This window comes from Etheostoma cragini, chromosome 3 (assembly GCF_013103735.1).
Source record: "Etheostoma cragini isolate CJK2018 chromosome 3, CSU_Ecrag_1.0, whole genome shotgun sequence".
Classification (NCBI taxonomy): Eukaryota; Metazoa; Chordata; class Actinopteri; order Perciformes; family Percidae; genus Etheostoma; species Etheostoma cragini.
In genome coordinates, this window is record NC_048409.1 from 9,821,206 (window position 1) to 9,837,797 (window position 16,592).

A 16,592-nucleotide genomic window follows, 5' to 3' on the forward strand; every position below is an offset into this window, starting at 1 on the left:
AAAACAAGGTTTATGCCTCAGGGTTTATTAACTCTAAAGTAATTACTCTGACTGTAGTGCAAGCACTCAAAAATACCAGTCAGTTTTTTTTTACTTCAGTTGCAAATATAAGTAATACAAAATCTAATAATTTTTATTTCTTTAACTTTAATTGCAAATAACTAATTATAATACATCTCAACACATGCTATTTGTTAAATTAAAAAATATTTTGATATTAAAAATCTTGAAATATGGTCTGTCCCTGAGTTCACTGTCCCCCACGTTACTCTGATGAAAATCCTTCTGGACTTTTCCCCTGATTGGTCATTTAGTCACCTGACAATCAGGAAGTAGGATACATTTTTGGAGGGAAAGCGACTACAAGGAGCAGAGTAAGCGTCTCTCTTTATAATCAACACTTTTTTTAATGTTTAAGAGTGGCTTACTAATGTGGTCAAGCATAACATGTCCCCTGCGTTACTCTGATTTTAATAGGAAACTGATATTTCTTTGTGATTTTGAAGATAGCTAATTAAAATGCAAAAGAATATTCCTGTGTAGCATCATGTGCTAGCTTGTTGTTCACTGTTCACGAGTAGAAATGGCCGACTTTAGCATTATTTGTCCCCCCGCGTTACTGTCCCCCTGCGTTGCTGTCCCCTCCAGTTACTCCTGGCTGTACATAAGTTAGGGCGATTTATTAGAGGGTTAGGTTGTAGATCAGTGTCTGGCATGTATTTTTATGTTTAACATTAATTATATTATTAATAACAAAAATAGTTTAAACTTAAATTTATTGTCCAGGGGTTTCATGACCACCCATTTGTTCTTTTAAATATTGTCCACCCCGTTACCAACATTGTTACCTGTGTTTTTTTATATTCATATAATAAAATCAATAAATATTTTGCATATCTTTGTTGCAGAAAATGAACTGGCAAAATCAAATATCTTAAACATTTGACCAAATTCCATAGTTTGCTATTTTCTTCTAAAACAATTGTGTGGACATTCCCATCTAGTCTGAAATCAGAGCACGTATTTTATATACAGTGTGTTTATTAAAACCTTTTTAAACTAAATTTTCAGGGGCAAGGTGAGGGACACTTGAGCTCTTAGAAAATGTAAATATTATAATAACTGTCCATTAAAAACATTCTTTAATAGAGATTGAAATGTCCCGTAACGCGGGGGGACATGTGTGTAAAAACGTGCAACAAATCTGATTAAAATTCTGATATCATAACATCCTGAGCTGGCCCAATATATTTTTCTCATAGTTGAACATGTCCTTCATCAGATGAAATTATAAAATCAATGAAAATATTGTATTATTTTAGGCAAGGTTACCACCCTCAAATGGCACCATTTGCTAAGAATGACTTGACAGCCTACAGACCTACTACCGAACAATTTTAATCAAACGGTAAAATTTGCAAGATAATGGTATTATTGCCTTATTAATAATTATCATATATCCATTCCAAGTCTCCGCCTTACACGTCAAGTCCACCTGCTATTATTGAATCATCGATTGACAAATGTGAACTGCTTACATTTTTTTTTCTCTCACAAAATTAAAAAAAACATTTCATCTGCTGCCTGGACTGTCATGGAACCACCTCCTCCTAGAATAAACTACCTTAACTTCTTTCAATAAGCTAACAAAATAAACATTATTAAAACCATTTTTAAAATGAAGAACTCAACCTATCTTCTTCCTAAAAGCAACTATCAGCATAACCTGTCCATTTCTGATGGATGTATTAAACTCCTTACTTTCTGGTGGGTCATTATGTTAGAAAACATATTTTTTTTAAACAATAATTACCTATTTTAAGGCTTTTAATCAGGTTTAACAAATGAACTGAATTCTCAGGGTTTTTTAATAATCTTCTTTTAGCAGCTGACTATGGTCAACAAACATGTAAATCCTGTTGGGCTTGTCTGTGGCGTTTGACACCATTAACCATAGTATTTCAGTTCAACTCTTGTAAAGTGGTTTTAGTATGGTTATGTTCTTATCTGTCTGGAGGGTCTTTCTGTGAGGATTACATTACAATAGGTTCCACAGGGTTCCGTTCATGGGCCATTGCTATTCTCCATTCACATGCTACCGCTCTGTCAAATTATAAGGAAGCAAAAAATCGAGTACCATTTCTATGCCAATGACACACAAATGTATATTTATGTTGACTGTTACAGCACCAAAGACTTAGGCAACATCCTCTTGTATATTGCAGACATCAATAATTGGATGGCGTCAAACTTTCTACAGCTAAACGCTGATAAAAATAAAGTTATTGTCATAGGTCCAGAGTGATTGAACAAAATCTTATTTCTTCCTGACTAGGTCCCCTCTCATCTAATAATACAAATTCTTGCAGATATCTAAGAATTATCTTTGAATAACACCTCAACTTTGATCAGCATATTAATTCAGTCGTCCAAACCTGTTTCTTTGAAATAAGAAAAGAAGATCAAACATTAGGTCATATTTATCTACAAAAAAATAGAAACAGTCATACAGGCATTTAATTCATTTAATCCCAGTTAGATTACGGCAATGCACTTTTCTCATGCCTCTCACAAAAAAAACCTGGATACACTTCAGCAAATGGCTCCGAGTCAGTTTTAGATTAGATATTAAGATTTTATTGATCACTTTTGAGTCTCTAATGGGGTTAGCTCCAAAATATATAGATGAGCATCTTACACCATACATGCCTAAAGACCTTAGATCCTCTATAGGTCACTTTTGGTCTATCTCTGGTCACACCTTAAAATTAAAGGTGATCTCGCCTTTTCTGCACAAGACCCTAATTTCTCTCACTTACTGGTTTCCTTTACTTCATTCTCAAAGGTTCTTTCTCAGCTGAAAAAAGTAAATTTTTCCCGAAATGGGTACGATGTGTCATTTGATGCCAACGGCGATCCTGTGGCCAGATATGAGCTGATTAACTGGCAAAAAAGTGAGAGTGGCAGCGTTAAATTGGTGACAGTAGGCCAATACGATGCATCACTGCCGGTGGGCCAGAAGTTCCGTATCAATAGGAACCTAACCTGGGCAAACCATGGCATACAAGTAAGTAGCACAAACCTAACATTTTAACATCAAATATGGTGATCTTAAAGCGTATGATATGTGAACATTGAAAACATTTCTGGTCACTGTATATTACATACTGTCCTTAAAGAGATCAATTCCAAAGTTACAGTATTTTCAGTAAGAAATTTGTACTTTGGGAATTTGTACAAAAAATGTATTGTGGAACCAATTGTTTCGTCTAAGTCAGACTGATAAAGCCTCAGGATTCACTGAACTTTAAAATGACTTTTACCCATAAACTATGAATTTTGTACCCTGGACGGTACATTGACAAAGCACATTTTGTGAGCATTGTTTTAACACAGGATTTAAAATCTTCCATGCCTGGATATTTATGTGCCTCTATGTGTCAGGTTCCTGTGTCAGTGTGCTCTGACAGCTGTCCTCCAGGAACTTATAAAGTACTGCAGAAAGGAAAACCCATCTGCTGTTATGATTGTATACCGTGTCCTGAGGGAGAGATTAGCAATGCTACGGGTATTTGTTTTTTCTCTTAATACACAGTTGATGTCTTATGCAAAATCAAATGTACATTACTACTACAATACCTTTCTTTTTCTTTTTTTTAGATTCCCCTGATTGTTTCCCTTGCCCCAAGGAGTTCTGGCCTAATGAAGAGAGAGACACTTGTCTCCCTAAGTCTGTAGAGTTTCTTTCCTACAACGAGGTCCTAGGAATCATCCTGGCTGCATTCTCAGTTGGTGGTGCCTGTCTGGCCATTATAACAGCGGCTGTGTTCTATCGTCACAGGACATCCCCGATTGTCAGGGCCAACAACTCTGAGCTGAGCTTCCTGTTGCTCTTCTCCCTGACTCTATGTTTCTTATGTTCATTAACTTTCATCGGAGCACCCTCTGAGTGGTCCTGCATGCTGCGCCACACAGCCTTTGGGATCACCTTTGTCCTCTCTATGTCTTGCGTTCTTGGAAAAACAATAGTAGTGTTAATGGCCTTTAAAGCTACACTCCCAGGTAGTACTGTCATGAAATGGTTTGGTCCTCCACAGCAACGAATGACTGTAGTTTCTTTTACGCTTATTCAAGTCTTAATATGTACTATTTGGTTGGGTCGTAGTCCCCCTTTTCCAATGAAAAACCTAACTATATACAAGAAGAGAATCATCCTGGAGTGTGCATTGGGCTCAGCTATTGGGTTCTGGGCTGTGCTCGGGTACATAGGTCTACTGGCTGTCTTTTGCTTTGTGTTAGCTGTCCTAGCTCGGAAATTACCTGATAATTTTAATGAAGCCAAGCTCATCACCTTCAGCATGCTGATATTCTGTGCAGTCTGGATCACCTTTATCCCAGCATATCTCAGCTCTCCTGGGAAATTTACTGTGGCTGTGGAGATATTTGCTATTCTGGCCTCCAGTTTTGGACTAATACTGTGTATATTTGCTCCAAAATGTTTCATCATATTGTTTAGGCCTGAGCAAAACACAAAGAAACATTTAATGAACAAAAATCAATCCTAAGATTTCTGGAGGTTGGGAAATAGTTAAGTTGGCAATATAGTTATACTTATACAGCTTATACTGTGCTGCAACCTGATCTGACAGAATTTCATGAAATGAACACGGCCCCATAACTCAAACTGTGTGGCAGTTTCATCACAAAATTGTAAAAGATTCTGTGATGAAAAAGAATTTCATGAAATAAACTTGGCCCCTTATTTGAAGAAAAAGGTTGTGGGTGGGCTTAGGGGTCCGTGACATGCAGGAAGAACGGGACGGATGGGAAAATTAGAAAGCGACTTTACACATTCCACGTGAAACATTCAACGTGGGATACGACCCCTTTTAACACATTCCGTGACACCACCACGTAATGCGGTGTTAACAGTTTATGATCTTTTCATTGTGTGAGACCAGGCTGTGTGCACAGTCTTTACCTTGTGGATTTAAATATTTATGTTATAGTATAGTAATAGTTTTTTACATTACATAATTTCCTAATTGTAATGTCATTTTGGGAATGTCATTTTAATAAGTCTCATTTTAGAAATAGTCTTTCATCATTTAACAAAAAAAAACATAAATAACAAAAATGTTTGTTACTCAACATTTTGATTAAATCATTAAATGGGATGTATGGGCGCTTTTTTAGTCTTAACAACTACTCAAAGGGCTTTTATGTCATACAGGAAACATTCACCATTCACACACTGAGGCCAAGGATGCCGTACAAGGTGCCACCTGCCAGATAAACACTCACACACATTCACACTCCAATGTGCAGCATCGGGGGGCCACTCTGGGTTCAGTGTCTTGCCCTTCGTGGGACATGGGACTGCAGGACCAGGGTTGAACCACCAACCTTCCGATTGGCAACCGCTCTACCACTGAGCCACAGCTGCCCCGATTTAGAATGAGTAAGCTCAGTTATCGCATCTTCATATAAAGTAGCACCAACAAGACTGCAAAGAGGCTGTGTAGTTTTACGTGGTTTAATTTTCAAAAAACATCAGATTGTAGTTGTACTGCACATTGCTACAGCTATTCTTTTCACCCTATGTGTTGAGCTCTCTGTTTTAGCTACTGAGGTATCACACTTCTGTTCCATTATTGCTGGGAGTCGTACATGCACAGTAGCAAGGTAAGCACTACTAGCCAATCAGAAGCAGAGTATGAGGGCGTGACATCCTAGCAGCTAGGGAAGCATTATAACGTGAGTTACAAAGTGCTGCACATTTGTCACAGAAGTGAAGGCTGGACTACAACAGAGCAGTTTGTTAATAATGTTTTCTATTAGAGATGGTAAGTCCCTTTGGGGTGGACTTTGTGCTTTTTCACTTTATAAAACTATTACATGCATCCAAAAGTTATGTAGCACAATAAAGGAAAGGGAAAAAGCCCAAAAGTATAATATGAGCACTTTAAATCCCAAATTAAATAGATAGCTGTTATGGTTGGGTCCCGGCTGATCGTGAGTGAACCGAACCTCTCCCAACCCTTGCCTGCTGTTGGACGTTTACTTGTCCTGGCAGGAGGTTGCTCTTCCTCTGGGGGCGCTTGTTGATTCGGGTGCGGATGAAAACATTCTGGACATTGAAATTGCTTGTCAGCTCTCCATTCATCACTTACCCCTCGACACTCCCCTTCAGGCCACTAGTCTCTGTGGTCAGTCTCTCACCACTGTCACTCCCCACTCCAGCTCCTTACTTCCAGTAACCACCACAAGTCCTTATCATTTCATATCATCTCCTCCCCTGTCTCACCCGTTGTTCTCAGTCTCCCTTGGCTCGTCATACACAACCCCAATGTAGACTGGGCCTGGGGGAAGATCAGAAACTGGAGTATGACCTGTTGTTCCTCATTTTTGTTGTCAGCTCTAGCCCTGGTAAGGCCTCTTCATCACTCCCCCGATCTATCTCTCGTTCCCCCTGAGTACCACAACATCGCCATGGTCTTCAGTAAAGATCAGGCGTTGTCCTTGCCCCCCCATCGCTCCATAGCCCTCCTTCCGGTCACTCCTCTCCCTTCCAGCCGTCTGTTTAACCTGGCTTGTCCTGAGTGGGTGGCTATGGAGCATTAAAGATTTGCTAGCTCCGCCCTAACTGGTCCCCATTGGGCGCAGACTTCTTTTTTTGTGTCCAAAAAAGATACCACCCTTTGCCCTTGTATTGATTACCTTAGGAATGTTTATCACCTTGTACAGATCCAGGAGGGGGACGAATGGAAAGCAGCCTTTAACACGCCGCTTTACAAGTATTACAAGTACCTTGTTATTCCCTTTGGGCCCATTAATGCTCCTGCTGTTATCCAGGCCCTAGTGAACCATGTGCTCCATGATTTTTAGATTTTTTTCATGATCGCTTTGTGTTCACCTACCTTCTCCTGCGACCCAGTCCATCACACCAAAAACATCCGTTTGGTGCTAAAGCGGCTTCTGGAGAAAAGACTGTTCGTTAAGGCTGAAAAGTGTGAGTTCAGCACTTCGTCTGTTCAGTTCCTGGGCATCATCATGGAGAGTGGTCGACTTTGTGCGGACCCACTTAAGATCAAAGCCGTTGTTGACTGGCCTATTCTGACCTGAGTTAAGCAATTACAAGGTTTTTCGGGCTTTGCTAACTTTTACCTCCGGTTCATCCACAACTACAGCTCTTTGGCCGCTCCTCTTACCCATCTTACCACCCCTTTGGTTTCCTTCGTCTCGTCTCCAGAAGCTGGTGCAGCCTTCTCCCTGCTCAAATCCCGTTTCACCTCTGCCCCATTCTCACCAACCCTGACCCATCCCTTCAGTTTGCATTGGAGGGGGCCGCCCTGTCCCAGCACTCTCCCTCTAATCAAAAACTCCACCCTTCTTCTCCTGAAGCCGTACCCTCGCTGAACGGAATTACAGCGTAGGAGCCCGGGAGCTGCTAGCCGTTAAGCTAGCTCTTGAGGAATGGAGGCACTGTTGCTTGCTCTGTAGGAAACTACTGTAACTGTTGGGTCCTTGTGGATTCTGGAGTTTGGTCTAGACCTAGTCTATCTGTAAAGTGTCTTGAGATAACTCTCGTTGTGATTTGATACTATAAATAAAGTTGAATTGAATTGAATTGGATGGAGGGGGCCCAACACCCTTTCTTAGTCAGGTCTGATCACTGAAAACCTCTCATACATCCACACTGTCTAGAGACTCAATTCCCGCCCGGCTAGGTAAGCCTTGTTCTTCATCCGGTTTTACTTCACCTTGTCCTACTGTCCCGGATCCTGCAATACCAAACCCGTTGCTCTGTCCTGTCTCCATTCCACCAACGACCCGGAAGAACAGCCAGACTTCATCTTTCCCTGTTCCTATCTCATTGCCTTTCTGGCCTGGGAAGTGGAGTCCGCTGTGCCCAGTGTATGGATCCCAACCCTGGTACCGCCCCGCCAATCCCCTCTAGTCCCTCCGTGTGTCCGCTCCCAGGTCCTCCAGTGGGCGCACGCCTCTAGGTTCAGCTGTGCCGAGCCTTCCTTTCAGCCACCAGCCGGTATGCTTTGCCCCCTTCCGGCCTGGTCCCACATCGCCATGAACTTTTTTACCGGTCTGCCCAACTCCTGTCATACTCACCATGGTTGATTGGTACTCCAAATCCGGCCATTTCATCCCTCTGCCTAAGCTGCCTACATCTATGGAAACCGCCCACCTTCTGGTTCACCATTTCTTCTGCCTCCACAGGATCCCCCAGTTCACTTTGCCAGTTTGGACTTCTGCCAAGCCCTCAGTGCTACGGTCAGATTATCCTCTTGCTACCATCCACAGACCAATGGACAGACCGAGCAGGCCAACCAGGATCTGGGGGCGGCTTTCAGGTGTGTGGCATACTGTATCCCATCCGTGTGGAGTATCCACCTGCCTTGGGTTGAGTATGCGCACAACTCTCTCCTCAGTGCTGCCACTGGGATGTCACCGTTTACGTGCATTTTGGGGTTACAGCCGCTTTTCCCTGCCCGGAGTAAGAGGTGGTGGTGCCGTCGGTCCAGGCTGAAATTTGGTGGTGTTGACGAGTGTGGAAAGAGGCCAGGGCAGCGCTCCACTGCACAGTTTGCCAGAATAAATGACCGGCCAATTGCCACCAGAGACCGGCTTCTGTCTACCAGCTGGGCCAAAGGGTGTGGCTTTTCTTCTCAGGACATCCCGCAGCAGACCTCCTCCAAGAAGCCCCTCCATGTATCAATGATGGCCACCTGGCCTATACGCTATGCAACGTAGAGATTGGGTTTACCAGTACCTGGTAGACTGGGCGGGTTACAGGCCGGAAGAACGGTCTTAGATTCCTGCCAGCCAAATCCTGGACAAAACTCTCTTAGATGACTTTTACAGGGCCCACCAGGGAAACATGGCGGTCTGCCTGGGGGTGTCCATTGAAGAGGGGATACTTTTATGGTTGGGGTCCGGTTGGCTGTGAGTATTTTTTTTGTTTTCTGTTTTTCTGACGGCCTGCCCTTTTTTTTCCCTCACTCTCCCTACTACTGAAGGCAGCTGACTACGCACACCTGAGTCTCATTCATCTCCTGCCGCTAACACCTGCCCACCTTCTCCAATCAACTGCTCGATTGATCAACCCCGGCTCTCTAACCACTCCTCGCTTGATCATTGCTCCAGTCACCCTGGTGAAACTCTCTCAGATATCCTCCTTCCTTGAGTGTCCTTGCTTCTGTGTTTTATGTTTGACTTACCGTCATCACCTCCTAGGGCTGCACAATAATAACATTTTAATCACAATTACGATTTTGACTTCTGTTGGAGCTAAATCCTGCTCCATCTCAGGGTTCAGTCACTTAGTAGTAAAAATCTCAGATGTTGATATGTGAATCAATTTTATTACATAGGATATCCTAGAGACAAATACAGAGGCAACCTAACACGGCTCTCCCCCAAATTTGTCTGACTCTCTGGTTCTTACACCCCTCGATTTATCTCACAAAGGGTGGGTTCTTCAGATTACAGTGATGTCTTTGTGTGCTTATTCGTTATCTTTTCAGTTGGAATGTGACTTAAGGTTTATGACTCTAAGTTTAGGAAAAAGTCTGTGGGGGTAAGAGGTTGAAACCAGACTCAGGGAGCATCCCTAACAATCAATTCTACTTCTGACACATTTAGGACAGCTGGATTATGACAAAATGTAGCAGAACATCTTATATTATCAAACAGAATTATTGCAAAACAACTTACTATAACAAACAACAAACTATATACTTATAACAACAAACTTAATGCATGACCAACATGTCTTCATTTATGTCGAAATAATGTTTTTACCTTTTAGCTTAAATGTATAATGCAAATCACACACAATGTTTAAGCACATATAACATTTTAAATCCCAACATTCCCTCTTTTGATCCCACAGCCGTGGGATCATCTTTATGTAGATTCTATTAAGTGAACACAATGAAATGACAAACATCCCAGCATTATTCATGGAGCACTCCGGAATAAAGCATGGAGTTTTATTCTCCCCCTTTTTTTATCTCACTCTGTGAGATCATCACCTCAATGTTTAGTCATCCTGTGAACAGATCATGATGTTGTCAACATATTAAATCACAGTTCTTTTCAATACCTGATCAACCCCACCAAATCATCTTTTGACACTTTATTGACAATGTTAGGACTATGTTTACTCCATCTGTATTAACATAGTTACCACCGATCTTGCTTGAAACTATAACAGGAAATTTAATGCAAATGTTACAAAATTTTATAAGACCCTTAAAAATGTAATTTTCCATTCCAAATCGCTTATATCTTTAAGGCATGTCTTAACCCTTCATACATGTTTGTTTACATGAACTTAACATTATTTGTAGAGTAAGAATAAGCAATTCTAAAATATTAGTTTTCCCAGTATTGAATATGTGTTTTCAGAATGTGAGACTGTGAGTACAAACGGCCCTTCACGTGTACGTCTGAAGTACCAGAACCAGGACGGACTCTCGCTCCCCCCCCCTTCTCCTTATCAGCCCATCTGCTGATCGTTGGTCCATACCTCAGTCTTTGTTTATGGTGTTGCAGGTCACATGGTTTACCTCTCCAGAGCCTTCTCACCTCAGCTTCAGCAAGGCTCCATTCAGATCATGTGGACCCCACTCCTTGCTCTGTGGTCCAGCAGAGCACACTTACAGATGTTGCGATCACTATCAAACGTTTAGCCCTGGTCCACTTTCATGTCACTTTGGGCCAAGAATAGCAGCCAGACCATAAACCTTTATGGTCTTTAGCTGTGCTGTGGTCTGAGGTGCTGTGATGGTTGTTGTCAGTCTTCTGGTACAGTTTGTTACTGGTCCTGCAGCTGGAGGAGCGAGATAGACCTGATTCTGACCCAACGAGGCAGTCTGTGGCACAAAACAGAACCCCAAAAAGCATTATCTTCTCTTTTATCAATACTCATTTAGTGAATATTAGTCATTATTATAAAATAACATTTCTTTCCTAACTCAAAATACAAACAACATCCACAATTTAAACTTCACTGAAAAGCTAATTTGAGCACCACATCAAATATGCATAGAATCAAATATCATATCAGCTTGGATTGGTTTTAATCTTATCTCAACCAACAAAGTAAGATGAATTATAACAAAAGGAATGTTTCTTTAATTTTCTATTTTTAGGTTGCAACAAAAATGTGTACTAATTAATGTCTAATGTGTTCTTTGTGACCTGTTGTCCTAGTAACAGTAGAACCCACTTTAAAAGGGTAAATATCTTGTCTTTGACAATATGTGGAGATCTTTTACGGTTTTCTTAGAGGGGAGGAAAGCATTGGAGGCATGCTTTCCATGTAATGTCTACCATCAACAAATGAGTATTGCTATGTATTAAGTGTATGTCTGCTTGTCTTTGATTAGTTTTATTTGAAATGCTTTTCTCTTCAGAACAACTCCGGGATAGGTTAACAGGTAATTTTTAAGGATCATTAATGTTCCACTGTGTCAGCTATCACGTATTACAGCCCTGTCATGTTCCTTTATTTAATTGAAGATGTGCCTTACTGTGTCAGTTCTAAATTTGCACCTGTATTTGTTGTAGTGTGATTTTCTTTTCTAAAAATTAATAAACACACTTGTTGAAAAAAACAAACAGTAGAACCCACTTTAGCACCTAGTGGTTCAGTTTATCCAGGTTGCTACCTGATATGAGAACATATCTCATTATACTGTGTTATTTATGATCAAAATCTTCACTGAGCTGCATGTCTACTGCAACCCCTCTTTACTTTATGCACAACTCTTATTTACCTTATCCTTCTCTATACTTGTGTGTTTTCTTGAAAGAACCCACACTTCAGCTGTCCTCTACACCTCTGGAAAGAAAGAAGGATTTCTCTCCTTTTTTCTTTTCACTTTACTTTAAAGAAGTCTTAATCTATGACATTAATTCGAAAAATGTTACTGTAGTAGGGTCAGCCATAGTAATAGAAAGAAATATCATAATTTTACTGTTCTAAATTTAAAATCCCAATTCCAAACTGTAAATATCTTTCTATTTCTGTTACCAACAAAATTACCCTAAATCTTGCCAAATTAAGAAAGTATCACAAAAGCACTGCATGTACTTAAGGTATGAAAAGGTAACATTATAGGAAGCCTCACATTTTTCTTTTATTTAACCTGGAAATGATCAAAGCCATTTTCTATCAATCAAGTAATTTAACCAATTACCCCTTTCAACTGGATTTTTTTTTCGATCAATACCTTAACTGAAGTTTGATTCTTTGCTTCACCCACATCTTCCTCTTTCTCACCACAACATAATTCTTAATTTTATCAGATCTTTTTTTTTTTTTTTTTTTTTTTTTTAATAAGTCTTTCCTGTCAGACCAAACCTGTTTCTTTATCTGTGTGTTTTACAACTCCCTCAGTGGAAGAGGTCAAAAAGGGCAGCCTGCTGATGCAGCACCCTATCTCCCCCTTCCTCCTCTTCGCTTTTAGTTATTCTCCATTATTTTCTTTACTGACTTTAGTAGGATACCTCAAAAACCCTTAAGTCCCATACCTTAAAACTTCTGTTGTATAAGATGTATCCCACATTGGATTGACTACTTTTATCTCTTTGTTTCTGTTTTTAAACCAAATTTTCCCTCAGTTAAATCTAAATCCTTTTTCCTGAAACGCTACACTATTTCCCTCTTTTTCCTAGTTAGATTTTTTTTCTCAGCCTCCTTCAGTACTCCTGGTGTCTGACAGGACAGATTACTATAATTTTGATCCATCTCCTAATTGAAAACATACAACAAATAAAGCATGACAAGACATAAAGACAAATATATAAACATATATCAACTGTACCCAATCTAAAATTGAGTCATTAATATGTCCCTCTAAACTCTAAACTTTCTATTTCTTATTTCGTACTTTCCCTTTTTTTTTTTTTTTTTTGAATGAGCAAGCCTCTGAGCCAGGCTGCATTTGTTGTCTCAATGCAGAATCGTGATATTCTACTGTCCCACGGTTGCTGCTCGCTCTCGCTTCGCGGCAGCAGAGTTGACCGTGAGTGGAGAGGGGCAGGGGCCTCTGGGGCGCGCTCATTTCTCATCTCCCTCTGAAACATCTAATAACACGGTGATATCTTTGCGCACAGTCACTGCCCCTTTATGTATGTTTACTGTTGGTTAAATTCCATGTATTAATTCCAAAATATGGTGGCGGCCTTATGTCTAGATTTTCTGAAAAAGACTGATCATTTTTCTGTCCCTGTGTTTTATCAACGCTGTCTTCCTTATATTGTGTCCGAGTGTCCCTTTTGGGGTGTGCTGCTCCCTGCATGAGCATTAAAAGACTGTGGAGAACAGCATGGTACCTTCTACCTTCATTATTTTATTTCTCAATTTGGCACGTAATATGAGACCCACGGTTTTGGTGTCGTCCTCTAATTTAGTCATAGTATCCTTCAATTTATGCATTCCGTCCCACAGTGGACAGAACAACGGCTTCTCAGTATTTGTTGGGTCTTTTTGTACTACAGGATCTAAAATGTCCTGTGCTTGTTTTATGCGCACATCCTGGTCTTTTGGAGTGCTCACAGCCGCGTGATTCAACGTTACCACGGTTTATACGGTCCTGATTTCAACAGAACCTCTAAGCCTCCGCCATACTATTCCTTTTTTTTTAATTTTATTCATTTTTCAGACTACTTTCGTTTCTTTTATCCAATTTAGAAACTACGTTCATGTTTCCTGAATGCTACAATTCACCCTCCGGATCCTACATGTGAGGGGACGAAGCTAGCAGGCACGAGGAGTCACTAGGTAAATTTTCAAAATAATACAAGTTTTTATTTACAAAAACAAAACAAACACATTTTCAAAAAACAGAAAGTCCGGGGCCCATAAAAGAGGTCAACTTAACAGAACTTTAACTCAGGTAACATAATCAAATCAGACCTCCACACTGAGACCTGGGGTAAACATATATAGTGGCTGACAAGGCCATTCTGACACAAAGGGGGGAATAGACTAACACCATAAATAACCAAACCACAATGACTACAACTTATCTTAACCCAATACTACCTAATATAAGCAAAGGATAAATTGACCAAATAATCATAACCAACTATAACTATAACTAACAAAGAAAAGAACAACTCAAAAGTAAAATCCACTACCACCCCCATCATATGGGGAAACATGGTGCAATCCAATTATCCTTTCCCCCATTTAAACAGCTTCCAATCAATTGGAGGTCCTTTTGTCTTTCCACCAACGACCTCCAACGGCAACTCCCCCGGAACTGGTAACTCAAAGGAAAAAGGTATTATTTCACAAAATGTAACTTAAAAATAATGAACCCAACATTATTTAAATTGACAAAGTAAACTAAATGTGTGCACCTGAATAGAAATTAGGTCAAATAACTAATAAACAGTTTGTAAAACTAAATGGGTGTCCAGTTATTTATTTTGTATAATGTGCTCAAAACAAAAGAGAGTTACCACCATGAGTTGTTGCCATGTGTGGCCGCTAGTGCGGCCATCACATACTCCTCCCCTTCAAAACTCTCGCTGTGGCAGCGAGAGAGGTAGTCTGCTGTCACATTGAGTCTGCCGGGAATGTGCTCTACTGTAAAGCGAAAGGGTTGCATGGCCAGATACCATCTGGTGACACGGCCATTAGTATCCCTCATTCGCTGCAACCACTGGAGGGCCTTGTGATCAGTCTGTAATGTGAACTCCCTGCCCAGTAGGTAGTATTTAAGGGAGTCGAGGGCCCACTTGATTGCCAGAGCTTCTTTCTCCACCGCTGAGTATCGCATCTCTCTGGGGAATAGCTTGCGGCTGATAAAAGCCACTGGATGCTGGTCACCATGCGGTCCCTGCAGAAGGACAGCTCCAACACCCCTCTCAGAGGCATCTGTTTGCAGAATAAAAGGTTTCTCAAAATCTGGGCTATAGAGGACTGGGTTCTTACCCAGAGACTGCTGAATGTCTTTAAATGCGGCCACAGCCTCCTCTGTCCACTGGACCTGGTTGGAACCCCTTGATCCGGTCCGATCTGTGAGTGGGGCAGCTCTGGCTGAAAAGTTGGGGATGAATCTGTGGTAAAAACCCACCATCCCCAGAAAGGACCTCAGCTGCTTCCTGGTTTGAGGTAGGGGACAGCTCTCCAATGCATGTACCTTGTGAACTTGTGGTTTGATCAATCCATTTCCAATAATAAAACCCAGATACTCAGTCTCAGGCTTGGCGAAGACGCACTTTGCAGGGTTAATAGTCAAGCCCGCTAACTGGAGGCGCTCCAGCACTTCCCTCAGGTGCTTGAGATGGTCCTCCCACGTAGCACTGTAAATCACAATGTCATCAAGGTATGCACAGGCATAGACATCACAGCCAAACAATGCCTGATCCATGAGCCTTTGGAAGGTTGCAGGGGCACCGTGCAGTCCAAATGGTAACACCGTAAACTGAAAAAGCCCCCAAGGAGTTCGGAAGGCTGTCAGTTCCTGAGACTGCTGGGTTAAGGGCACTTGCCAGTAACCCTTACAGAGATCAATGGTGGTTAGATACTTTGCTTTTCCAAGGCGGTCGATGAGATCGTCAATTCGTGGGGTAAGAGTCAAACTTTGAAATTGAGTTTAGATACCTGAAGTCGATACAAACCCTTATTGTCCCATCCTTCTTCGGAACCAGCACCACCGGGTTGCACCACTCACTCTTAGATTGCTGAATTATCCCAAGAGACAGCATGAAGTCAACTTCCTTCTTCAGGGACACCAGGAGGCGCTCTGGTATCCTGTAACTCATACGTCTCACTGTTGCATCAGGTTTTAATACAATGTCATGTTTGACAAGATTTGTGCGCTCTGGATATTCTTGAAATATGTTTGAGTGAAGTAGAGTTTGTACCTGAGACTGCTGATCCTTTGACAGATGGCTTACATCAATCTCTGTGGACACTGGTAAGGGCAGATACTGGTCATCTGCCTCCTCTTCCTCAACAGCCTGAATCAGGAACACCTCAGCTCTTGGGACCCACTCCTTGAGGAGGTTCACATGAAGCACCCCGCTAGAACGCTGATGCCCTGGAGTGTAAACCTTATAGGTGGTGGGCCCCAACTTTTTCTCAATTTCAAAAGGTCCTTGCCATTTTGCAAGGAGCTTACTGTCACTAGTAGGCAACATAACCAAGACTTTCTGGCCCGGTTGAAAGCCTCTCTGTCGAGCTAACTTGTCATACCAAGTCTTTTGGTGCTTTTGGGCCTCCATCATGTGTGACTGGGCCAGTTCCGCCATTTGTTGAAGTTTCTCTCTCATCCGGACAACATAGGAGATTACATCAATGGCCCCTTCCTTCCCCTGATCTCCTCCCCAAGTGTCCCTCAACAAGGCTAGAGGACCCCTCACCTCATGACCATAGAGTAGTTCAAAAGGGGAAAAACCTGTGGAAGCCTGAGGTACCTCCCTGTATGCAAAGAGGACATGGGGAAGCCATTGATCCCAGTCAGATCCAGTCTCATTCACAAACTTACGGAGCATTTGCTTAAGTGTCTGATTAAACCGCTCTGTCAGCCCATCTGTTTGCGGGTGGTAGG

The 16,592-nt window shown here is 41.5% G+C and overlaps 1 protein-coding gene and 1 long non-coding RNA gene across 2 annotated transcripts in view; one reads left to right on the plus strand and one right to left on the minus strand.

Annotated features, from left to right (window-relative positions):
* Positions 1-4,565, plus strand: part of LOC117942153 (extracellular calcium-sensing receptor-like) — a 10,295-nt gene extending 5,730 nt beyond the window's left edge. The window contains exons 6-8 of the mRNA XM_034867482.1: positions 2,846-3,067; positions 3,445-3,568; positions 3,661-4,565. Of these exons, the coding sequence (XP_034723373.1) occupies positions 2,846-3,067; positions 3,445-3,568; positions 3,661-4,565 (1,251 nt within the window). The remainder of the gene's footprint in view (positions 1-2,845; positions 3,068-3,444; positions 3,569-3,660) is intronic.
* LOC117942162 overlaps positions 1,864-16,592 on the minus strand; it is a 19,496-nt gene continuing 4,767 nt past the window's right edge. Inside the window, exons 2-3 of the long non-coding RNA XR_004656080.1 lie at positions 8,410-8,413; positions 1,864-1,875 (exon numbers count right to left, since the gene is read on the minus strand). This is a non-coding gene — a long non-coding RNA (uncharacterized LOC117942162). The remainder of the gene's footprint in view (positions 1,876-8,409; positions 8,414-16,592) is intronic.